The sequence below is a fragment of the Aquarana catesbeiana genome, linkage group LG03 (genome assembly GCF_042186555.1).
Source record: "Aquarana catesbeiana isolate 2022-GZ linkage group LG03, ASM4218655v1, whole genome shotgun sequence".
Taxonomy (NCBI): Eukaryota; Metazoa; Chordata; class Amphibia; order Anura; family Ranidae; genus Aquarana; species Aquarana catesbeiana.
In genome coordinates this window covers 658,319,691-658,346,055 of record NC_133326.1, presented here as the reverse complement: position 1 = coordinate 658,346,055, position 26,365 = coordinate 658,319,691, and the positions used below count along the sequence as shown (strand labels likewise).

The 26,365-nt window shown below is 39.3% G+C and overlaps 1 protein-coding gene across 1 annotated transcript; it reads left to right on the top strand.

Annotated features, from left to right (window-relative positions):
• Window positions 1-2,461: 2,461 nt before the first annotated feature.
• Window positions 2,462-24,679, top strand: LOC141134062 (uncharacterized). The gene is made up of 3 exons (XM_073623647.1): window positions 2,462-3,170; window positions 16,392-16,397; window positions 23,838-24,679. Exons 1-3 carry the CDS (start codon window positions 2,462-2,464, stop codon window positions 24,677-24,679), a joined length of 1,557 nt encoding a protein of 518 aa, XP_073479748.1.
• The last annotated feature ends 1,686 nt before the right edge of the window (window positions 24,680-26,365 follow it).

Sequence of the window (26,365 nt, the reverse complement as noted above, 5' to 3'; positions counted from 1 at the left end):
AAACATCTAGGAACTTCTTTAAATAAGAGCACTGAAGATTAATTCCCGTTATTGAACTTTTTCTTATATCAATCAGCATTAGCATATTGAGTTTTTATATGTCACACGTTTTTCCACTATCACGATTGAATTATTTTTATTATATATTTTTCTTGATTTTGACTATATATACTTTTAAACTCCACTGGTCACTTAACACATTGTTTCAACATAGGTCACGTATAGGAATTAATGGTTATTGGCACTTTTATTTTTGGTGTTTTGCGCGAAATCACTTACAGACTTATCTTAATCATTGAAATCACTGCTTCTAAAATAAATTATCGCTTAAAAAAAATATTTAATTAATACAGGTCCCCCAGGGCAGTACCCAGACCCCAATACCCATTTTATGGCGAATTACTTGCATATAAGCTTTCAAAATGGGCATTTTTGATTTTTCCTGTTCAGCTCCCATATACTTTAATTGGGTTCACCTTTCGGGTTAGAACTTTTCCCCTGTTCAGGAGTTCTGCAGCAAATCAAACAGGGGGGTGTTGCGTCCAACTCTACTAGTAAATAAACCTCACTCAGTCTACATTGAGTAAATAAGGACAAGGATCTGTATTTGTAGATATGTTTAGATCCATCAGAGACAGGATCTTTATTTACGCTTTTTGCATTTTAGGTACAAAGATATTCTGGGTAGAGGATTAGCAGGTGACTTGGTTGAGATGTATATGAATGATGCTTGCAAATTATTTTATGGGCCTAGATTAGAGATAATTAGGGGAAATAATGTGTCTGTACATAATTTAAAATTGAGGTTCAATTTCAAGGATGGGACATTATTTAGTGGTGTGGTAAGCCAGAGGGTGAATGCTCTATAATGGATTTGTAGATTACTTTCAGTGAAACTTATTTTTAGCTTTGAGGTGCAAACAATTATCAGCCTTGGATCCTGGGTTCCAAAATCCAGTATAATAATGTTTAATACAAACAAGCAAAACATTTATTCACCATTTAATCTACACTATGTTGCCAAAAGTATTAACTAAAGTTAGTCCGTAGGGTTCAATATTGAGTTGGCCCACCCTTTGCAGCTATAACAACTTCAACTCTTCTAGGAAGGCTATTCACGAGGTTTAGGAGTGTGTTCATAGGAATGTTTGACCATTCTTCCAGAAGCTGAAGAACGAGAAGGCCTGGCTCGCAGTCTCCGCTATAATTCATCCCAAAGGTGCTCTATCGGTTTGGAGTCAGGACTCTGTGCAGGCCAGTCAAGTTCCTTCACCATAAACTCACTCATCCATGTCTTTATGTACCTTGCTGTGTGCACTGGTGTGCAGTCACGTTGGATCAGGAAGGGGTCATCCCCAAACTGTTCCCACAAAGTTGGAAGCGTGAAATTGTCCAAAATGTCTTGGTATGCTGATGCCCTAAGAGTTCCCTTCACTGGAACTAAGGGGCTAAACCCAACCCCTCAAAACAACCCCACACCATAATCCCCCCTCCACCAAACTTTACACCTGGCACAATGCAGTCAGGCAAGTACCGTTCTCCTGGCAAACGCCAAACCCAAATCTGTCAATCAGATTGCCAGACAGAGAAGAGTGATTCATCACTCCAGAGAACATGTCACCACTGCTCTAGAGTCCAGTGGCTGCGTGCTTTTCACCAGTGCATCCGATGCTTTGCATTGTACTTGGTGATGTAAGGATTGGATGCAGTGCTTGGCCATGGAAACCCATTCCATGAAGCTCTTCATGCACGGTTGTTGTGGTAATCTGAAGGCCACATAAAGTTTGGAGGTCTGTAGCTACTAACTCTGCAGACAGTTGGTGACTTCTGCACACTTTGCACTTCAGCATGCGTTGACCCCACTCTATCGTTTTACGTGGCCTACCACTTTGTGGCTGAGGAAATTTCACAGATGGACTTATTGCACAGGTGGCAACCTATCACGATACCATGCTTGAATTCACTGAGCTCCTGAGAGCGACTCATTCTTTCACAAATGTTTGTAGAAGCAGTCTGCAAGCATAGGTGCTTGCTTTTATACACCTGGATGCAATGATTTGGGGGGGGGTGTCCCAATACTTTTGGCAATATAGTGTGTGATTATTGGGAAACAATCAATTTTGGTGTACAATTCCAGAACATTATTCTCAAGTTGATATTCATTTTTATTCAACATTTATTTTATAACAATTCACTTTTATATTCCTATACAGATATCTTCCATAGACCTTACGACCCATGAGACGTCGATCTTATGACCCATAAGAAATCCTTCAGCAAAGCTCATTAATTAATAGAAATCTAACACAGGAGAGTAGACATTTCAAGGCACAGAATTTGACAAGCAATTTTTGAAGAAGACATATCTTTGCCTCCAGCAAAAGATTCACACGACAAAAGCATGTTTAAATGTACAGAATGTAATAAATATTCCTCAACAAAGGGGAATTTTGTTATACATATGAGGATCCACACAGGAGAGAAGCCATTTCAATGCTCAGAATGTGATAAGTGTTTCTCAGCAAAGGGAAATCTTACTAGACATCAGAGGACTCACACAGGAGAGAAACCGTATAGATGTTCAGAATGTAATGAGAGTTTCTCACAACCGGAACATCTTTCTTATCACCAGAAGAAGATTAACCAAGGAGAAAATGCATTTAAATGCACAGAATGTGACAGATGTTTCTATGCCAAGTCAAATCTTATTAATCACCAAAGGATTCACACAGGAGAGAAGCCATTCCGATGTTCAGAATGTGACAAATGTTTTGCCGAAAAATCTGCACTTAAGACACACCAAAGGATTCATACTGGAGAAAGGCCATTTATGTGCTCAGAATGTGATCAATGCTTTAAACAAACTACTCATCTTTTGCAACACCAGAAGATTCACACAGGAGAGAAGCCATTTAGATGTTTAGAATGTGACAAATGCTTTGTGCAAATTGCTTATCTTAATCTACACCAAAAGGTTCACACGGGAGAGAAGCCATATAGATGTTCAGAATGTGACAAGAGCTTTGCGCAAATGAGATTTCTTGCTATACACCAGAAGGTTCACACGGGAGAAAAATCATTTAAATGTTTGGAATGTGGCAAGTGTTTTCAACAAAAGACCGGTCTTACTCAACACCAGAGGATTCACACAGGAGAAGCACCATATAGATGTTTGGAATGTGATGAGTGTTTTACAAGAAAAGAAAGCCTTACCCGACACCAGATGATTCACATAAGCCAATTCAATTAGTTAAATATGAATGTTATAAATATTTTAGATATGGTATATATCTACTTAAAAGCAACACATCTCACACAGGAGAGAAGCCATTTGAAGGACCCGAATGACAAAGAATGTATTAACTTTTGTGCTCTAGTAAGATAAAGAATATTGATAATTTTTTAATAAAGTATACACTTCATATGTAAATGGAGCAAATTGGTTTTCTGTTTAAACACTGCACTGCTTCACAAAATAACCATATACAGTGACAAATACAGTCTAGTGTACTCTATGCAGTGTCTCTTCCCAGCCAAACATGCATGGAATTCCCTCTAGTGCATTTGAAATATTTTTTTTCTGGTTTATTATCGCATGAACTGACATTGGATTCCACATTTTAGAAATACACAGTTACACCTAACCCAGCTGTATTTGTTTCAGAAGGTTCCATCATTATGGTTTTATCCACCCTACCCTCTACAGGCCTCTATGGTTGAAGTATAACTTCATGTGTTTTGTTTTGATGACATTTAAGTAACATTACTTTTATTTGCATCAGCATTCATAAATTTATATTACGTTTGTTTGGTAATTTTGATGTGGTGGACATTTAACATTACAAGGTGTTTGACACATAGAATTACCTAGTGGACATCACGTATATTCATGTACTTTTGGAGTTCTTTAGAGGCTATGATTACATTATTGCCAAGACCACTGCTTGAATACACAATATAGCATATTTTTACATATTGTGATATACTACCATATTGATATGATAACTAAGAGACGTCTAATTGGTATGCAAGATTGCTTGACAGCCTTGATGGGTAGCTGCTGTGTGTGAAACTGATGTAATAGGCACTGTTTAGTAACATTATTTAGCTTACAAACTGAAGTGGCTTTCATGGATTTATAAAACACTGTTAGAGTAGACATGATATATATTTTATATGGAATAATATTTCCATTATATCATGTGTTCTTTTGGAATATTACTTACCCACATGTTTGACGTGATCTCTATTATAGATTTTATGCATATATTGTTGTTCCAGAAATCTTACCAGAGTTCTTTTCATTTCTCCACGTGTGGCTGTGTAATTGTAATTGTTTTTAACCACTTCCCACCCGGTCTATAGACAAATGACGGCTGGGCGGTGGTTTTGTTATTCTGAGTGGATGTCATATGACGTCCTCTCAGGAAGCGGTGATCGCAGGGCCACGCAGTGGAACAATCTGTCACCGGCCATGTCCACGGGACACAGACGATGACTGATTAGAGTACCGGCTTACTGTCAGTACCATGTGACTGCCGTGATGAATCACAGCAGGTCAGATGACAATTTTATACAATGGATTATGTTGCGCTGGTCCCAGTGTGTTAAAAAAAAATGTAATTAAAAAAATATATATATATATAATTTTTTTTTTCGTACTGTCACCAGCCAGTGTGCCTGATCACCACCACACCAGTTATATGATGACACTGTAATGCACTGGTGACAATATGTAAAAAAAATTGTGGAAAAAAGTTTTTTTCAACTTCTTTATTTTCCAAAAAATGTTGCAGAATACAGTTGAGCTAAATTAATGGATAACAATTATTTATCTGCAACATTTTATAAAAGAAACTAATTTCAAAATGTTAAGTATATTTAATTTATTTAGCAAAAAAAAATTTAAACCCAGGGGTGTTTAAATGCCACCAAAAGAAATCTCTATTTGTGTGAAAAAAATGATAAAAATTTTGTTTGGGTACAGTGTTGCAAACAATTGCACAATTCAATGTGTGACAGCACTGAAAGCTGAAAATTGGCCTGGGCAGGAAGGGGGTAAAAGTGCCCAGTATTGAAGTGGTTGATTTAGATATCTATATGTAGGAATAATGGGGTTATTTACGAAAGGCAAATCCACTTTGCACTACAAGTGCACTGCAAGTGCACTTGAAAGTGCACTTGAAAGTGCAGTCACTCTAATAGGGCGTACACACGGTCGGACTTTGTTCGGACATTCCGACAACAAAATCCTAGGATTTTTTCAGACGGATGTTGGCTCAAACTTGTCTTGCATACACACGGTCACACAAAGTTGTCGGAAAATCCGATCGTTCTAAACGCGGTGACGTAAAACACGTACGTCGGGACTATAAACGGGGCAGTGGCCAATAGCTTTCATCTCTTTATTTATTCTGAGCATGCGTGGCACTTTGTCCGTCGGATTTGTGTACACACGATCGGAATTTCCGACAACGGATTTTGTTGTCGGAAAATTTTATCTCCTGCTCTCCAACTTTGTGTGTCGGAAAATCCGATGGAAAATGTCCGATGGAGCCCACACACGGTCGGAATTTCCGACAACACGCTCCGATCGGACATTTTCCATCGGAAAATCCAACCGTGTGTACGGGGCATAAATCAGAGGGGTAGATCTGAAAAGAGGGGAAGCTCTGCTGATTTTATCATCCAAACATGTGCAAGCTAAAATGCTGTTTTTTGTTTTGCTTGCATGTCCCCCTCGGATCTACAGCGACTTTACTTCCAAGTGTACTTTCATGTACACTTGCAGTGCAAAGTGGAGTTGCCTTTAGTAAATAACCCCCTATGTGTTTTTGGCATGAGCAACAATAAAGGCTTGTTGTATATATATTTTTTTTCATTTTTAGTTCTAATTGTAGATCTAGATTGCTGTGCATTGATATGCCATTATACATTTTGATCCCGTTAGAAGTACCGTTGTGTGTCTCTTGTCTTTTTTTTAAATCATTTTATAATAAAAATATGCGAATACAAAACAAAACAAAATTACCTTTCAGTGAAGCAGTGCAAAATGATTTACATGTAAAAAGATGTAAACTGTAAAAAAAAAGTTGTGTCACTTGTGCCATAATAAAAAACATTTTAACACCTAATCTATCATGTGGTATAAAATAGATATAGAGTGCTGCATATTGATAAGCCATTATAAATTTTGATCTGATTTGAACTACTGTTTAACAATTTCATGATTTTTTTTCCATCTTATAATAAAAATACATGAATACAACACATGGTTTTACAAAAGTGTGAGTGCATCTATTTATTTCAATGAGGCAATGTAGATAATTTACATGTACAATTAAAAAAGTTGTGTCACTTGTGCCATAAAAATTCCTTTGTCATGGTGACTTTTTATATTTACATTTTCTTTATTTAGAGGATCTGCTTGTGCCTCCTGCATAAGGAATTCCACATTTACACCTTATTATATACCAACACCCTGATCGCCCACTATGTGTTATGGCACTGTTCCTCTATTATGTTTAGTGGGATGTACATAGGTGAAAGGGGAGCATAACATGTAAATATTTCCATACATGTAAACCATTTAATATACATGTAGAGAGATTTCTATACCATAAAAGATTTTGAAATATTTGACAGTTTTTTGTACTTAATTCCAATAAATTTTGAAAGGCTTTAGGATGTAGAAAAGTTTCAAGTGTTCTACCTAAAAATGTGTAATGTTCATGAGAAGTGCTACAAAGCAGTTGATAATAAAGCCAAAGGAACATACAATTATGAGATAACAGCATCACATAATGTATACTAAACTTAAGGGCCCACTCACACCTTTCCAGTGCCGTGGATTGCAGTAAGGCACATGTTATCGCAACACATACTAACACACATTGAATGGCACCTCAATGTACTAAGGCGATGAAACTTCAATGCACATTCATTGCAGTGCATCACAACACATGGTAATGCACTACTGTGTGGTGTAGTGTGCTGCATTACCAAAAATGGTGCAAGTTTTTTTTGATGCATTGCAATGCAGAGACTAATGAAAATCTGAAACTAGTTAAAGCTGTATATATTAAAGCAGATGTGAACATCTAGATAAAACAAGAAAAATCACAGTATAGATTTAAATGATGTAAAGTCATTTTCAAAATTCCTTTGTCAAGGTGACCTTTTATATTTGCATTTTCTTTGTTTATAGGATTTGCTTGTGCCTCCTGTATAAGGAATGCAAAATATAGTTCTCACATGATTGTTTTGTACCCACACCCATGACCCCCTACTGTGAGTTTCTGTATCATTTATCTATTACATTTAGTGGGACATACATAGTTTAAAAAGGAGTGTAACATGTAAATGTACAATATATATATATATATATATATATCGAAAGAAAATAGTGAAATCCCAGGCCTTCTTCCACTAACTCGGCGCTATGGAGCTGATAAATCCAACAACAACAAACACCAGATAATGATCACAGTGCTTCAATGATCAACAGCAATATTAGAATGTCAGCTGCCGCCTGCCACTTAAATAGCAATAACTTGCCAAAATAACAGTTCATACAAAATAGTAAAATGTCCACAATTACTGTGACAAACTCCAACCTCTCCACAATGGCCAAGACCAGAGAGCTGTTTTCCGTTTCTCACAGTTGAATAATACCTATGATAAAAATTACAGACCTCTACATGCTTTTACTTATGGGATATCCAGTACAACTCTGACACCCTCCATGACGTGGAAGACAACCGATGATAACATATCAAGGCTTGATGTGTTTTATGTTCTGGTGAGTGAGAACCCCTAAGGGGCGTGTGACGCACGGCGTGAGGAGTCTAGCGTGAGGTGCACATCTTTAATACTACATTAGGACCACCATCTGTGCTTCTTTGGACTTTTCTCCACCACCTGTCATTCATTTTTTCTCATGTGTGTTTTTTTTATATGAAAGCTGGTCACAATAAGAAGTGATGGTAGCGCTGCTTTCGTAATTACTGTACTTATTTAAGTACTTTTGGACATTTTAATATATATATATATATATATATATACCGTATTTATCGGCGTATAACACGCACAGGTGTATAACACGCACATTCATTTTAAGAGGGAAGTCTCAGGAATAAAACTTAAATTTTTAATAAGGAACTTTGAAGCAAAATAAGGGTCAGTGCCCATCTGCAGCCCCACCATTGCCATCAATGCAGCCTGATCAGTGCCCATCTGCAGCCTCACAAGTGCCATCAATGCAGCCTCATTAGTCCACATCAATGCAGGACCTTGCCATTGCCATCAATGCAGCAGCCTCACCATTGCCATCAATGCAGCAGCCTCACCACTGCCATCATTGCAGAAGCCTCACCACTGCCATCAGTGCAGCCTGATCGATGCCCATCTGCAGCCTAGAGGGAACAGGAAGGGGGGCGGGACGAGCACCGACAGATTACATACAGTGAGAATCTCCTACGATAGAGCGAACAGTGGTCCAATGGCGGCCCAGGAGACAGGACTTTCTATTACAGAGGCTGCCAAGTAAACAGGAGATTCTCACTGTATGTAATCTGACGGTGCTCGTCCCGCCCCCCTCCCTGTCTCCTCCGAAGCAGCTAAAATTGAAGTATTGGCGTATAACACGCACACGCTATTTGCACCCGATTTTCATGGTGAAAAAGTGAGTGTTATACGCCAATAAATACAGTATATATATATATATATATATATATATATATATATATATATATATATATATATATTACATATATATATATAATATATATATATATATATATATATATATATATATATATATATATATAACACCACTCATTATATGTTATAACAAATACTTGAGAGAATTCTACACTATAAAACATATTGATGTACTTGACATGTTTTTTGTTTTTAATTCCAGTTATTTTTTTTTAAAGGATTTTATAGGCTGTAGAAAAGTAATTTTAGATGTGTGAATGTAGAAATATAAAATGTAGAAAAGTTGGTTTGAATGTTACTCCTAAAGGAGTGTAATGTTCATGGGAAGTGTTACAAACTGCTCAATAATAAAACCAAAAGCACATATATTTATGAGATAACTGCAGCACACATACTAACAATAAGCACCCATTTACACCTTTTCAGTGCAGTGGATTGCGGTAAGACACACTTTAATAAGGTGCATGTTACTACAGCGCATGTTAACAAGCATTTGGGGTTATTGACGAAAGGCAAATCCACTTTGCACTGCAAGTGCACTTAGAAGTGCAGTCGCTCTAAATCTAAGGGGTAGATTTGAAATGAGTGGAAGCTCTGCTGATTTTATCATTCAATCATGTGCAAGCTAAAATGCTGTTTTTTATTTTCCTTGCATGTCCCCCTCGGATCTACAGCGACTTTACTTCCAAGTGCACTTGCAGTGCAAAGTGGATTTTCCTTTAGTAAATAACCCCCATTGAATGGTACCTCAGTGCATCAAGGTTACGAAGGTCCAATGCTCATGCTTTGCAGTGCATCACAACACATGATAATGTACTAGCATGAGTTGTGGTGTGCTGCATTGAAGGAAATGGCGCATTGTCTGGTGACAGGACAGTTTTGTAACAGGGAGAACAGGAGCAGCTTCAACAGACTACAGGTACATCTTTTATCTGCAGGACAAAGTGGGTCTATTATTGTTTGATGAATAAAAATGTCACTACGAACACCACCTGAAAGAAAAATGTTTTTTTTTAAAAACAAATGATTCAGATTGAGGTGCTGTAATAGGTAGGGCAAGCTGATTGTAAAAGAAAAAAAATCAGTTTGACAGCCAAATATTCGCTGCCATTGTATGCTGTCGCTGTGTACTGTTCTGTAACACCAAATGCAGTTTTAAGGCATCTCACAAGCATATTACTTAAAGCATTTCTGTATTTTTAATGTTACTCCTGATGCACAGAAAAAGACCCTCATCTGACTTACAGTATTTTTCTGCATTGGTTTATGTTCCATATGGCAATGCCCGGTTACCCATTTTTTTAGAGTAGTTTGCCTATTGGTTCTACAAATAGCCAGATTTAACTACCAGGATTCACCCTCCATTGACTGGAATTTGCCACTAAGGTTGGGTTCACTGAATTAAACCACTATACCAAATGGTCAGCTAACTGCTACTAATTTAATTTCTCTGCAGGCAATTTCTCTGTAAACTATTATCTTATTTATTTTTATTTTTTTTTATGTTGTGCAAACCAAGATGATAGTTTGATATTAAAGTTAAATATAAATTTACAAACGGCTGCTTAAGTAGACATTTATCTGCAGAGACAGAACAGTATGGTTACACAGCTCATGGGATCATGTGACTGAATCTTAATGAGGATCACAAAACATTGCTTTACCATCTCCAGTCTCTTTTGTCATTGATAATATATGTCTAGTGTCACCTGTTGTTTTTACCAATAATGGGAGACAACTGTCATTCATTTTCAATGAAGGTACACCCCTATAGTCTTCCCTCCACATATTAGAATGTTAATAACCTTGTTCTGGCTGTGACTGTGATGGAGAGCTGAACAAAGAGAAGCTGAAACTATCTATGTAAACTGTGAAGATGCCTTTTGTTAAGTAGATCATACCTTTTTAACCAATGGGAAGTGAGCACATGTTAGTGAATGGCGGTGAAATAAATAAAAGATGAGGCTGGGCTCAGTCACTTACAAGAACTGCTGGTGAAAGGAACTACTAAGGAAGCTACTAAGGGATCCTATACACTTGTACACTTTTTATGATTGTACACTTGTACGGTTTAGATGTTTGTATATGTTTATCTATGACTATTGAACTATGATCTATGGTGTCAGAGTACATCACAGCACTTTTTTTTCTGCTAGGTTTCAATACAATAAATCCAAGTAACAGATGCAATCAAAAATTATACATTATATACTTCACATAGTAGAACTTTTTTTTAAGTAGGAATTTCTATACAGCAAAATTTCATAACATATGTCTTTTTTTCATATAAAAACGGAAAAGTATTAGCTCTTTAAAATATATTTGTGACCATTTCATTCTGATAATTTTGTTGTCTTTTGATACACTTCTTGTTTGTGTGACACCCATATATGACATATAATGTTTGTGTGTCAATACGCATTCATGGGTTTTCTGATCAGATATATTTATATCCATATACTATCAGTTTATAATGACATAGATTCATACTGGAACTTGTGACTCTGATTTATAAGGACCAACAGTCTTCTCAAATTTCTGTATAAATTAAAAATGCATATTAATTCTACAGTAATAGAAAATCATCCACATGCAGGCTAATTTACTTAAAGCAGAGGTCCACCATAAAAACATTTTTAACATTAACACACTCCTTTCAATCTCTTAAAAAACATTTGAAAAAAAATGGGGGGCCGACATCGCGGGCTCCCTGGACAGGTAAGTGTCCTTATTAAAAGTCAGCAGCTACAGTGTTTGTAGCTGCTGACTTTTAAAAAAAAAATGTTTTCAGCTGGAACACCACTTTTTTTAGAATATTCACTCGAATTAGCCAATCGTGTGCAGAAGAAATACGTGAACATAAATTTGTTTTTTTACGTGGCTTGCTACTTGTAGTAAAATGCACACAATTTATAAGGTGAAAATTCTCAACTTTTTTAGTAAATCGGCCTCACTGTCAGTATAATCATTTTTGTATACTAATATCTTCACTCATATAACATTGTATCACATTTGTTGTAACATTTATATGTTAGAAAGTTATACATCACTGTTTATTTATGATTTTGCACGATCATTTTAAAAGCAGACTATGAGGGTTATTTACGAAAGGCAAGTCCACTTTCCACTATAAGTGCAAACTACTAGTGCAAAGTGCACTTGAAATTGCACTTGGAAGTGCAGTTGCTGTAAACCTAAGGGGTAGATCTGAAATGAGGGGAAGCTCTGCTGATTTTATCACCCAATCATGTGCACGCTAAAATGCTGTTTTTTATTTTCCTTGCATGTCCCCCTCGGATCTACAGCGACTGCACTTTCAGTGGAATTTCAAGTGCACATTGCACTTGTAGTTTGCACTTGTAGTGCAAAGTGGATTTGTCTTTAGTAAATAACCCCCATTGTGTCCCTCGGGTCTCATCTGTAGGAATCAGGGATATGCAGTGAGGTGAGTGGCTGGTGAGGCACTGGCTCGTATCAGAGCAAGATACACACAGGTTACATACACCATGATCGTTAGAGTGAGAGCAATAATTCTAGCAGTAGACCTCCTCTGTAACTCTAAAAATGTAACCTGTAAAAATGTTTAAAGCGTTGGAAATATGTAGATTTTTTTATTTTTTATTATTATGATTTAACAAATTTGGTTTGCACAATTTACATGGAGCACTTTTTTGGACAGAATTGCACAAGATAAATGATACTGTAGCTGCAAGAATCGTATAAGGAGAGGGGGAAGTACGAGGATTATAGCGGTGCCAAAAACAACAACCATATTTAGATAAAAAACATGTATTTTTATTAACAAAAATTTAAAAAGGAAAATTGTAGAGATTACAAAGATAAGGTGTGCATTAGAACATTTAAAACCATTTGTAGATAGTTTTAAATGTTCTAATGCACACCTTATCTGTGTAATCTGTACAATTTTCCTTTTTAAATTTTTGTTAATAAAAATACATGTTTTTTATCTAAATATGGTTGTTGTTTTTGGCACCGCTATAATCCTCGTACTTCCCCCTCTCCTTATACGATTTTTGTAAGCCTTGGGATGAGGTGCCATATATTATTGAGGACTACCCAACCCCTACCTCGTTACTGTAGCTGCAAGCAGCACTTCAAGGATGTTATTTATTAATGGTCTTTTTCGTTCAAGCTGCACTATATGGATTATTCACTACATGGGATATTATAATTTTAAAATTTAGTAATTTAGTATTATTTGGTATAATTTGTGGTTGATGTTTTTTTTTTATAAGTCAGCAGCTACAAATACTGCAGCTGCTGACCTTTAAAATATGGACACTTACCTGTCCAGGGCACCCGCGATGTCCTCACTCGAAGCCGATCTGTCCCTCGGCTCTCGGGTGGAGACATGCCATCTTCGGTAAGGGAATCAGGAGGTGAAGCCCTGCGGCTTCACAGCCTGGTTCACTACTGCGCATGCACGAGTCGCACGGCGCATTCTCACTGATCCCTGCTGTCTTCTGGGACCTGTGTATTTCCCAGTAGACAGGAGGGGGACAGAGGAGGGGCCGGACATGGCATAGATCACCGCGGAGCAAATAAAATGCGTTTGAAAAATGCGCAAATGCCGCGTAACATGAAAAGTTGCAACAACCACCATTTTATTCCATAGGGTGTCTGATAAAACAATATATATATATATATATATATATATATAATGTTTGGGGGTTCTGAGTAATTTTATGGCAAAAAAATTAGGATTTTTACATGTTGGAGAGAAGTGTCAGAATTGGCCTGGGTGGCAAGGGGTTAATTACCATTACAGCTAAGTGATATACAAATAATTATTATATATTGTTTTTAAGGTCATTTATTATATTTTTAAAAACTGTACACAAACAGGTGGCTTAATGGACAAATTACTGAAGTTTGAAATTATAACTTCCAACCAGTAATATCACAGTAAATAGATAAATAATAAATCATTATCTTATAAGATATAGCATAATATATGATTTAGCTTGTACCTTTTCAGCAGCAGCAGATGCTCATTCTCCCTCTTAGCCGTGTGAGAAAAACATGGGATCGTGGGTAAATCTATACACATAAACCCATGTTTTTTCCTTCTAGTTAAGAGGGCTGGGCTGGAAGGGAGTATTTATCTTTTTGTCATTCTATGACACTGCACTGAGAGGCGTGCCTCCACTCGCAGCATTTTTATTGGACAGCCTGGACCAAAGGTACTTTACCATTGGTCCAAGACTACAAGCTGTCCATTGAGCTCAGTGCCTCTGACAAGAAGTGAGAGGCACTGTGAGCTCATCCTCTCAGTCTGCTGCAAACAGAGTGTGCCAGCTTGTATTTAAACTGGCCGCTCTGTATGTAGCTTCTGACAGGCTGTGCAAGGAACCCCGTATCTCCAGAACCATAGATGGCAGGAGCTCCAAATTTTGACCAGATGTGGGGTAGGACTTCAACTACATACCTCACATACCCCCCCAAAGGTCTCAGAGCTACTACCATCAAAGTTGTAGTTATTTATTTATTTTTATGTTCATGGCACGTGAGGCTCTGTCTCACCTGCCTCCCCTAACTGCATGTCCCTGGTAGGAATAATATACTGTTTAGAACATTTTGTAAAGTAGATAAACCAATAGCTCAACCAAAAATATACCACCTTTAAGCTGACTATCCACTGATCAAAATTTGGCCAGTGCAGCAGGGACTGACTGAATTTCGATCATTGTGTGGCCATTCCTATTCAACAGAAGAATGGGAGCTGCTGTCAGAAAACAATGTCCCCATAGCAGGATTTCTCCATCCACCAGGCTTCTGTGGATGGAGGAATCTGTGAGCTTTTTTCATTGAGCCAGTTAGTTGAAAAAAAAAACTAATAATGTATGGCCAGCTTTAGATTTTGCACTCTTCATTAAAATGTTATACATTGTTTTTTTTCAGTACAGCTTTAAATTGATAGGGAATCTGAATACATATATTTGTATTTCCTTGTTTTTATTGCTAATATAAAATAAATAAATAAATTTTCCTGTAATTTTTCCCAACGTAATGTTTATTTTTGTTTTTTTGCAACCCCATATGAAATATAAATATAATATAATATAATATAATATAAATATCATCAACAAAGTCTGCTGATTTAAATGATATTACATTATTATTATATGATTAATTCAGGTTGATGATGGCACAAATTGGCACAATAGTGAGAGTTTCACAGATTTGTGATTGCTAAAAACTTGATTCACATTGCTTTCACCTGTGTGAGCACTTGACACAATCAGCATCACTATGGCTATAGTGTCATAGCTATATGACACTATAGGATCACTAGCATCACTATAGCAGTGATACATTGCTTTACCTAATATAGAGGTATTGTGCTTACATTTGCGTCTATGGCATTCTGCTATGGAGTGGTCTGTAGAAGATTGGAAGCACAGGAGATGTTTGATACAACTACTGGGCTTAGCGGTGGATTGCTGCTGTCATAGACGGTGGTTCCAGTGAAAGTGGCATTAATTGCTCACAAGACCCTAAAGACATTTGCGGTTTTAAAATGGCCCTGAGATGAATAGTCACTATCCAAAAACTGCTTGAAAATGTCAGCTGAGACTCAAAAAAAAAAAAAACACATAATAATCTTAAAGTGGTTCTAAAGGCTGAAAGTTTTTTACCTTCATGCATTCTGTGCATAAAGGTAAAAAAACCTTCAGTGTGCAGCAGCCCCCTCCAGTCCCCTAATCCTTATCTGAGCCCCCTCCAATCCAGCTTGTTCACAATAGCCTCAGCTGCATGGGGACTCGCCCTCCTCATTGGCTGGGACAGCAGCGGGAGCCCATTGGCTCCCACTGCTGTCAAACACAGCCAGTGAGCCAATGAGGAGAGAGCAGGGCTGTGCCATGGCTCTATGTGTCTTATGCAAACAACAGACTAAAAATGTATTACATTAAAGATGGTGCTGCTGAAAGACCGACAAACAGAACAATAGATTACAGCACACACATACATAAATTACAATTAAATCCTGCAAGGCTTTTTTTAAACACCTGAACATATTCAACAAAAAATATGGGGATTTGGTAACATCATATAGCCATATAGTTCTAAGCCCACTACTACGTCAAAGTACCCCATTATCAGTGGGTGCTACACTATTCATAGAATAAAAGACCCTGTACCTCAACAATGGGAGAAATATACTCCTCTATATGGGAGAACTAAAGGACTCCTCCTATAACACAGGTGGACACTTATGCCGCGTACACACGGTCGGAATTTGCGACAACAAATGTTTGATGGGAGCTTGTTGTTGGAAATTCCAACCGTGTATAGGCTCCATCGGACATTTGTTGTCGGAATTTCCGACAACAAAAATTTGAGAGCTGGATCTCAAATTTTCCGACAACAAAATCCGTTGCCGGAAATTTCGAGCGTGTGTAGACAATTCTGAAGCACAAAATTCCACACATGCTCAGAATCAAGCAGAAGAGCCGCACTGGCTATTGAACTTCATTTTTCTTGGCTTGTCATGTGTGTTTTACGTCACCGCGTTCTTGACGTTCGGAATTTCCGACAACATTTGTGTGACCGTGTGTATGAAAGACAAGTTTGAGCCAACATCCATCGGAAATAAATCCATGGATTTTGTTGTCGGAATGTCCAAGCGTGTGTACGCGGCATAATAGGTAATGGTGGGGGGGATGGGGTGCTCCAGCCCAAGGGATCTGGTCAGGAACCTTACAACATACAAACAACAGACTTGGGGGGTACACCTTAAAAATGCATTACATTAGAGATGGCGCTGCTGTAAGACCGACAAACAGAACAATAGATTACAGTGCACGCATACAAAAATGACATTTAAATCCTGCAAGGCTCCCATGGTCGAGATGCAGGATCTTTCATTCTATGAATAGTGTAGGACCCACTGACAATGGGGTGCTTTGACGTAGTAGTGGGCTCAGCACTCTATAGCCATATGGTGTGACCAAATCCCCATATTTTTTGTTGAATATGTTCAGGTGTTTTAAATAGCCTTGCAGGATTTAAATGTCATTTTTGTATGTGTGCGCTGTAATCTATTGTTCTATGTGTCTTATGGACGCATAGAGCATTGGTTCGAGAGTGAGTATGCAAAAGTGCCCCAGGGCAAGCGACTTTCTTTGGGGGCACTGCTCAGGGGAAGGAGCCAGGAGCACTGGTGGGGGACCAAAAAAGAAGAGGATCAGAGCTACTCTGTGCAAAACCACTGCACAGAGCAGGTAAGTATACAAAGTTTTAATATCACGTTAATCTTTTACCCAGAGTGTCAGTTCTTTTCATATTTATGGAGTTACTAAATATTAATACACTAAAAAGTGTAAGTGGGGATCCCATTGCAGATGCATCTAATCTTATATACAAGTACATAATAAAGTCCTTATTTAGTCAAACTAGACTCAGTCTGTCTATCCACCAAAACTCAGGTTTTTCATTTTTAAGGATACAAGATCACCACCACTATTTGATTAGGAATCTAATCTAAGATCAAAATTTTAAAGTCCAAATCATATTGTTAGACCTCTACAAAATGAAGTGGGCAGGGGTGCGTTAGAAAATTATTATTCTAAATTCATAATTCTGCATTTATAAGAATTATATTCTATTGAATGCACGCTTCTTAACTGCTTCCCGACCGCCAGCCGTCATATGACGTCCTGGACTTTGAGTGGTGATATCTGAATGATGCCTGCAGCTACAGGAATCATTCATCAGAGCCGGTCCTGTGTATCTCGGCTCCTGTCGGCTTTTCTTGGCTCCTCTCGCAGTCCCGTCCAGACCCGCCCTATGATGGACATAACACAGGTCCAATGGCGGGACTGGGCGTGACTGTGAGCGGAGCCGAGCGCCGACATACATAGCCGAGTGTACTCGGCTAGCTCCGCTCACAGTCACGCCCAGTCCCTGTGTTATGTCCATCATAGGGCGGGACTAGGTGTGACTGTGAGCGGAACTAGCCAAGTATAGCCGAGTGCACTTGGCTGGGGCCCACGGTCAAGCCCAGTCAAGCCCAGTCAAGCCCAATGACAAGTCCGGCCCTGGCACTGTCATTGTACTAGGTGGAGCAGGGCTGGGTGGAGCAGTGGAAGGCGGTGGGAGGGGGTGGACGTCACCTGGCGCTGCCTGGGATAACGGGCAAGTGGTTGCTGAGCCACATCGCTCATAATCACCAGATAACTGACCTCCTGCTCTAAAAAACGGTACTGGGGTGAAGCCTGCAGCTGCAGGCTTCACCCCAGTACATCCACTTCATCTAACCGGCATATAGGTAAGTTGATTTGTGAGAAGGGGTTAATATATATATATATATATATATATATATACACACAGATAGATGTAGCAAGGTCCCAGGCCTCCTTCAGTCTAATGAGAACCTCCAGGGCCAGAGATAGCTGACATCCTTCTCTATATGGTGGGTTGTGAGGTATAGTGGGTGCAAGGTGGATAAAGTTATTGGGCGCCAGAGACATTGAGAAATCAAAAGCGATTTTTATTTCTCTTAACAAACTTTTAGGGGGAAAGAAGGATAGGGCCAGGACAGCCATGCAGGGAAAGGCATCCAGCAAGATGCCACCTCTGAACATGCAGGAATGCTGTCTCCTATGGCAACAGTCTTTAACAGTTCCTAACACAAAGTGTAACAGTTCCTTTCACCTCTACTACAATCTCTCCTTGTAGTTCTTCAGCCTGCTGAGCTCCCGGTCTCTCACTAGACCCACTGATTCACTGTCACTGAATCCCTTGAGCTCCCCCAATCTTCACGGTGGTATCTTCCTCAACCTTCACCCCTGCCTCTCTGCTGGGTCCCTAGCTTGGCACTCCAGATACCTGTCAAGCTTCACCCCACTGGCTTGCTTGGTCCCTGGCATGACACACAAGGCAGCTCTGCAAGTATTACCTCCACTGGCTGGGTCCCTGGCTTGATACCCACTGAAGTTTCCCGATTCTTCACCGTCCCCAGTTGGTGAGAATGCTGCTCTGGTACTTGCTTCAGTTACTCACTGTGGTCCCTGGTAATAAGGTGGTTGGTCCCTTAGTGGCGACAGCCTTCCCCTCTACCTCCGACCATGACAGGTTCTCCAGCTGGCAGAACCGTCACTTCTGGTTGGACTGCAAGCCGCAGTCCCAACCCTGCACTGCTCTCTTGCTTCTGGATAGGCCCTCAGATAGCCTAGCAGCCAGATGTGCTCTTCCAGCAGGCCAAGGGATTCAAGAAAACCCCTGCCCATTGGCTGAGATACTCCATATACCCATAAATTGACCTTGCGTTGCCCTTCTTGTACCTAGTACCACCAAGTACCTGGCCACCTAGTGGTAGAGAAAAGCGCAACAAGGCCAAATTTAGTGAGAAATCAATGGATCTCAACAATCAACCAGGATAACTATTCCTGGCAAGTAAATTTGTGAGGAGCAACCCTGCCTAAAATCCAGGGTGCTACATAGATATATATGTATAAATATATATTTCTATATATATTATTTTTTTATATGCACTGTTAAAACCATGAAACACAGAAACGTGCAGCTACATGACCTTTGATCTGTGAGGACACGAGTACAGTGTTACATATGTTCTTGTCAATCAGAATACATGTATGACCTTTAGAGGTCCTCTAAGCTCGGTTCCTTCTCCCATGCTTCCATGAGGAATATAGCTAAAGTAAACAGTGTTAATGTTTACCATACAAGGCCCTCAGCTTTTGACAATATGATGTCTACATGTAATATAAAAAGCCATCTTAAGAGATGATGGGACATTCATTCATACACTCACACAGGCACATGCAAGGAAGCATGAAGACATGTATTCATTAGGGATGAGCTTCGAGTTCGAGTCGAACTCATGTTCGACTCGAACATTGGCTGTTCGCAAGTTCGCCGAACAGCGAACAATTTGGGGTGTTCGCGGCAAATTCGAATGCTGCGGAACACCCTTTAAAAGTCTATGGGAGAAATCAAAAGTGCTAATTTTAAAGGCTAATATGCAAGTTATTGTCATAAAAAGTGTTTGGGGACCCAGGTCCTGCCCCAGGGGACATGGATCAATGCAAAAAAAGTTTTAAAAACGGACGTTTTTTCAGGAGCAGTGATTTTAATAATGCTTAAAGTCAAACAATAAAAGTGTAATATCCCTTTAAATTTCGTACCTGGGGGGTGTCTATAGTATGCCTGTAAAGGGGCGCATGTTTCCTGTGTTTAGAACAGTCTGACAGCAAAATGACATTTTGAAGGAAAAAACTCATTTAAAACTACCCGCGGCTATTGCATTGCCGACAATACACATAGAAGTTCATTGATAAAAACGGCATGGGAATTCCCCAAAGGGGAACCCCGAACCAAAATTAAAAAAAAAAAATGACGTGGGAGTCCCCCTAAATTCCATACCAGGCCCTTCAGGTCTGATATGGATATTAAGGGGAACCCCGGCCAAAATTTAAAAAAAAAATGACGTGGGGTTCCCCCTAAATTCCATACCAGACCCTTCAGGTCTGGTATGGATTTTAAGGGGAACCCTGCACCAAAAAAAAAAAAAAAAAAATGGCGTGGGGTCCCCCCAAAAATCCATACCAGACCCTTATCCGAGCACGCAACCTGGCAGGCCGCAGGAAAAGAGGGGGGGACGAGAGTGCGCCCCCCCTCCTGAACCGTACCAGGACACATGCCCTCAACATTGGGAGGGTGCTTTGGGGTAGCCCCCAAAACACCTTGTCCCCATGTTGATGAGGACAAGGGCCTCATCCCCACAACCCTGGCCGGTGGTTGTGGGGGTCTGCGGGCGGGGGGCTTATCGGAATCTGGAAGCCCCCTTTAACAAGGGGACCCCCAGATCCCGGCCCCCCCCTGTGTGAAATGGTAAGGGGGTACAAAAGTACCCCTACCATTTCACTAAAAAACTGTCAAAAATGTTAAAAATGACAAGAGACAGTTTTTGACAATTCCTTTATTTAAATACTTCTTCTTTCTTCTATCTTCCTTCATCTTCTGGTTCTTCTGGTTCTTCTGGCTCTTCTGGTTCTTCCTCCGGCGTTCTCGTCCAGCATCTCCTCCGCGGCGTCTTCTATCTTCTTCTCCTTGGGCCGCTCCGCACCCATGGCATGGGGGGAGGCTCCCGCTCTTCTCTGCTTCTTCATCTTCTTCTCTTCTTCTCTTCTTCTTTTCTTCTCTTCTTCATTTTCTTCTCCGGGCCGCTCCGCACCCATGCTGGCATGGAGGGAGGCTCCCCCTGTGTGACGGCGCTCCTCGTCTGACAGTTCCTAAATAACGGGGGGCGGGGCCACCCAGTGACCCCGCCCCCCTCTGACGCACGGTGACTTGACGGGACTTCCCTGTGACGTCACGGGGAATGCCACAGGGAAGTCCCGTCATGTCCAGTGCGTCAGAGGGGGGCGGGGTCACTGGGTGGCCCCGCCCCCCGTTATTTAAGAACTGTCAGACGAGGAGCGCCGTCACACAGCGGGAGCCTCCCTCCATGCCAGCATGGGTGCGGAGCGGCCCGGAGAAGAAAATGAAGAAGAGAAGAAGAGAAGAAGAGAAGAAAAGAAGAAGAGAAGAAGATGAAGAAGATGAAGAGAAGAGCGGGAGCCTCCCCCCCATGCCATGGGTGCGGAGCGGCCTGAGGAGAAGAAGATAGAAGACGCCACGGAGGAGATGCTGGACGAGAACGCCGGAGGAAGAACCAGAAGAGCCAGAAGAACCAGAAGAACCAGAAGATGAAGGAAGATAGAAGAAAGAAGAAGTATTTAAATAAAGGAATTGTCAAAAACTGTCTCTTGTCATTTTTAACATTTTTGACAGTTTTTTAGTGAAATGGTAGGGGTATTTTGTACCCCCTTACCATTTCACACAGGGGGGGGCCGGGATCTGGGGGTCCCCTTGTTAAAGGGGGCTTCCAGATTCCGATAAGCCCCCCGCCCGCAGACCCCCACAACCACCGGCCAGGGTTGTGGGGATGAGGCCCTTGTCCTCATCAACATGGGGACAAGGTGTTTTGGGGGATTACCCCAAAGCACCCTCCCAATGTTGAGGGCATGTGTCCTGGTACGGTTCAGGAGGGGGGGCCGCACTCTCGTCCCCCCCTCTTTTCCTGCGGCCTGCCAGGTTGCATGCTCGGATAAGGGTCTGGTATGGATTTTTGGGGGGACCCCACGCCGTTTTTTTTTTTTTTTTTTTGGCGCGGGGTTCCCCTTAAAATCCATACCAGACCTGAAGGGTCTGGTATGGAATTTAGGGGGAACCCCTCGTCATTTTTTTTTTTTAAATTTTGGCCGGGGTTCCCCTTAATATCCATACCAGACCTGAAGGGCCTGGTATGGAATTTAGGGGGACTCCCACGTCATTTTTTTTTTAAATTTTGGTTCGGGGTTCCCCTTTGGGGAATTCCCATGCCGTTTTTATCAATGAACTTCTATGTGTATTGTCGGCAATGCAATAGCCGCGGGTAGTTTTAAATGAGTTTTTTCCTTCAAAATGTAATTTTGCTGTCAGACTGTTCTAAACACAGGAAACATGCGCCCCTTTACAGGCATACTATAGACACCCCCCAGGTATGAAATTTAAAGGGATATTACACTTTTATTGTTTGACTTTAAGCATTATTAAAATCACTGCTCCTGAAAAAACGGCCGTTTTTAAAACTTTTTTTTGCATTGATCCATGTCCCCTGGGGCAGGACCCAGGTCCCCAAACACTTTTTATGACAATAACTTGCATATTAGCCTTTAAAATTAGCACTTTTGATTATTCATGATCGTGTCCCACAGAATTTAACGGTGTTCGCATGTTCGAACAAACTTTTTTCCTGTTCGCATGTTCTGGTGCGAACCGAACAGGAGGGTGTTCGGCTCATCCCTAGTATTCATATACTCTTTGATATATTTAGACAGGTGCATGCTCCTTGAGCCTAAGATACGTCATTTCCTATGCCCTCAGTAGGCTCAAACACATGCTGCAGAAAGCTGGCAAGAAGCACATGGTGAGGCACACATGCTTCTATAAGATTCTAGACATTTTTTATGATTTCTATTCTTTTTTCTTGTATTTTTGTTTAACTTACACTGTTTAACTTACACTGTTATTTGTTTTACATGTATTTGTATTTTTGATGTTATTGTGTAATAAAATAAAATCATACTTTGTTTTAAATCAGCCTGGCCAGATCATTATTTATATTGCCATCTCCTTCAGATACTTATTAAAGGCTCTATTATTAAAGTTCACTTGTTTAAGAATTTATTTTTTTATAAATGCACATCTTTTTGAGGGTAAAAAAAATGTGTATTTACAATTTTTTTAGGAGCCTGGTAAGCATTGTACCAGCGATAAGCAGTACGGGGACCCTCTCCTCATACTGCTGTCACACAGAGGACTTGGATCACCGAGCCACTGCAGGAGTGGGAACATGGTACACCGAGCCGCTGCAGGAGTGGGAACATGAACATGTTGTAAATACAGAGATTTTCTGGGTATAAGATTAGCAGGTGACTTGGTTGAAATGTACATAAATTATGTTTTTGAACTTATTTTATGGAGCTAGATTAGCGATAATTAGGGGAAATAATGTGTCCGGGTATATTTAAAATTGAGGTTCAATTTCAAGGATGGGAGGTCATTTAGTGTTGTGGTAAGCCAGAGGGTTAAATATTGTATAATGGAGTTGTAGATTACTTTCAGTGCAACTTACAGTATTTTTAAATTTGAGGTGCAAATAACTGTCAGCCTTGGATCCTGGGTTCCAAAACCCAGCATAATATTTTTTTTAATACAAACAAGCTAAAATTCTATCCACCATTTCAACTGTGATTATTAGCAAACAATCAATTCTAGTCTAAAAATCCAGAACATTATTCTCAAGTTGATATTAATCTTTATTCAACATTTATTTTATAACAATTTATTTTTATATTCCTATACAGACCCATGAGAAATAAATCTTATGACCCATAAGAAATCCTTCAGCAAAGCTCAGTAATTAATAGAAAATTAACACAGGCGAGAAGACGTTTCAAGGTTCAGAATTTGCCAAGCACTTTCAAACAAGACATCTTTGCCTCCAGAAAAAGATTTGCACTGGAAAAACATGTTTAAATGTACAGAATGTGATAAGTATTTCTCAAGAAAGGAGAATTTTGTTTTACATATGAGGAACCACACAGGAGAGAAGCCATTTCAATGCTCAGAATGTGACAAGGGTTTCTCATCAAAGGCAAGTCTTACTAGACATCAGAGGGTTCACACAGGAGAGAAACCTTTTAGATGTCCAGAATGTAATGAGAGCTTCTCAGAATCATCACTTCTTTCTTACCACCAGAGGAAGATTCACCAACGAGAAAATGCATTTAAATGCACAGAATGTGACAGGTGTTTCTATAAAAAGTCAAATCTTATTAATCACCAAAGGATTCACACAGGAGAGAAGTCATTCCGATGTTCAGAATGCGACAAACATTTTGCCGACAAATCTGCACTTAAGACACACCAAAGGCTTCACACTGGAGAAAAGCCATTTATGTGTTCAGAATGTGACCAGTGCTTTAATCAATCATCTCATCTTTTGCAACACCAGAAGATTCACACTGGAGAGAAGCCATTTAGATGTTCAGAATGTGACAAATGCTTTGTGCACATTGCTCATTTTAATCTACACCAAAAGATTCACACGGGAGAGAAGCCGTATAGTTGTTCAGAATGTGACAAGAGCTTTGCAGAAATGAGACTTCTTGCTAACCACCAGAAGGTTCACAAGGGAGAAAAATATTTTAAATGTGTGGAATGTGGCAAGTGTTTTCAACAAAATACACATCTTACTAGACACCAGAGGATTCACACAGGGGAAAAACCATTTAGATGTTTGGAATGTCACACGTGTTTTACAAGAAAGGAAAGTCTTACCAAACACCAGATGATTCACATTGGGGAAATAAGCAAATTCAATTAGTTAAATATGAATGTTATAAATATTTCAGATATGGTATATATCAGCTTAAAAACAATATGTCTCACACAGGAGAGAAACCATTTGAAGGACCTGAATAACAAAGAATGTATTAGCTTTTGTGTTCTGGTTAGATAAAGAATATTGATACTACAAATAAAGTATACATTTCATATGCAAAAGGAGCACATTTGATTGATGTTTAACCAGTTCTTGTTGATCCGGGTGGATGTCATATGAGGTCCACCCAGATCGCGGGGCAGTGCAGTGCAGTGGCAGGATCTGTCACCAGCTGCGTCCACCAGACACAGTCAATGACTGATCACTGTACCAGCACGCTGCCAGTACCATGTGACCACTGTAACCAATCACAGCAGGTTACATGACAGTTGTAAACAATGGATGGCTTCCTTTCAAGCCATCCATTGTGTACAATTGTGCTACTAGCTGTAATTGGTCACAGTGATCATATGGTACAGACTGGGCCAATCACGGCCAATTTTTTTTTGACTGTCACCAGTGAGTGTCCCTGATCACTGCCACACCCATTATATGATGATGATGCTGTACAGAGTACTGGTGACAGCATGTAAAAAAAAAGATGTAATTTCTTAATTTTCCAACAATTTATGACAAAAAATGACAACTTCAACTTGGGCCTCAAGAAATTAGATAGGTCGTCAGTAAATCAGGATTGATCAATTTTCACATATACACCATAGTTTGTGGACTCTTTATCTTACCTACAGAATAAATAATATACACTGATGTGGGCTATTTTCACCAAATAAATGTAGCAGAATACATTTTGGCCTAAATTCATTTTGAAAAATTCTTTATTTGCAAAATTTTATAACAGAAATAAAGAAAAATGTGGGTTTTTAAAAAAAATGTTTGGTCTTTTTTTATAAACATATAACATATATAACAAAAGATAAAAAAAATCCTAGTGGTAATTAGATACCACCAAAAGAAAGTTCTATGTGTGTGAACAAAATTATAAAAGTTTTATATGGGTACAGTGTTGCATGATCGCATGATTGTCATTCAAAGTGCGACAGCGCTAAAAGCTTAAAATTGGCCTGGGCAGGAGGGGGGGAAATCTTACCAGAGTTTGTTTCATTTCTCCATGTTTGGCTGTGTACCTGTAATTGTTTTTAATTTAGATATATCTATTTGTAGGAATATATATTATTGCCATAAGCAACAACAAAGGCTTTTTGTATATAGTTTTTATTTTCTAACTTTTAGCTTTAATTTTAGATATAGATTGCTGTGTATTGATAAGCCAATATACATTTTGATCCCATGTATATCTCTAGTCTTTTTTTTAATCATTTTATAATAAAAATATGTGAATATTAAACATGGCTTTACCAAGGTATGCGAACATGAAAATACATCAATGGCATGTGTATTTTTTTACTGCCTATTACCTTTCAATGAGGCAATGCAAAATTATTTACTTGTAAACTGTAAAAAAAAAAAATTTAAATGTAAATTGTAAAAAAAAGTTGTGTCATTTGTGCCATAAAAAACATTTTAACACCTAATCTACTGTTGCAACAGTAGAATATTTATTGTATATTGATAAACCATTCTAAATTTTGATTCCATTAGAAGTATTGTTTAAATATTTCTTGTCTTTTTTTTCATTTTATAATAAAAATACATGAATACAAAACATGG

Bases quoted from the DNA above. Each gene is read 5' to 3' on its own strand.
- LOC141134062 (XM_073623647.1), top strand. From the start codon at position 2,462: ATGAGGATCCACACAGGAGAGAAGCCATTTCAATGCTCAGAATGTGAT.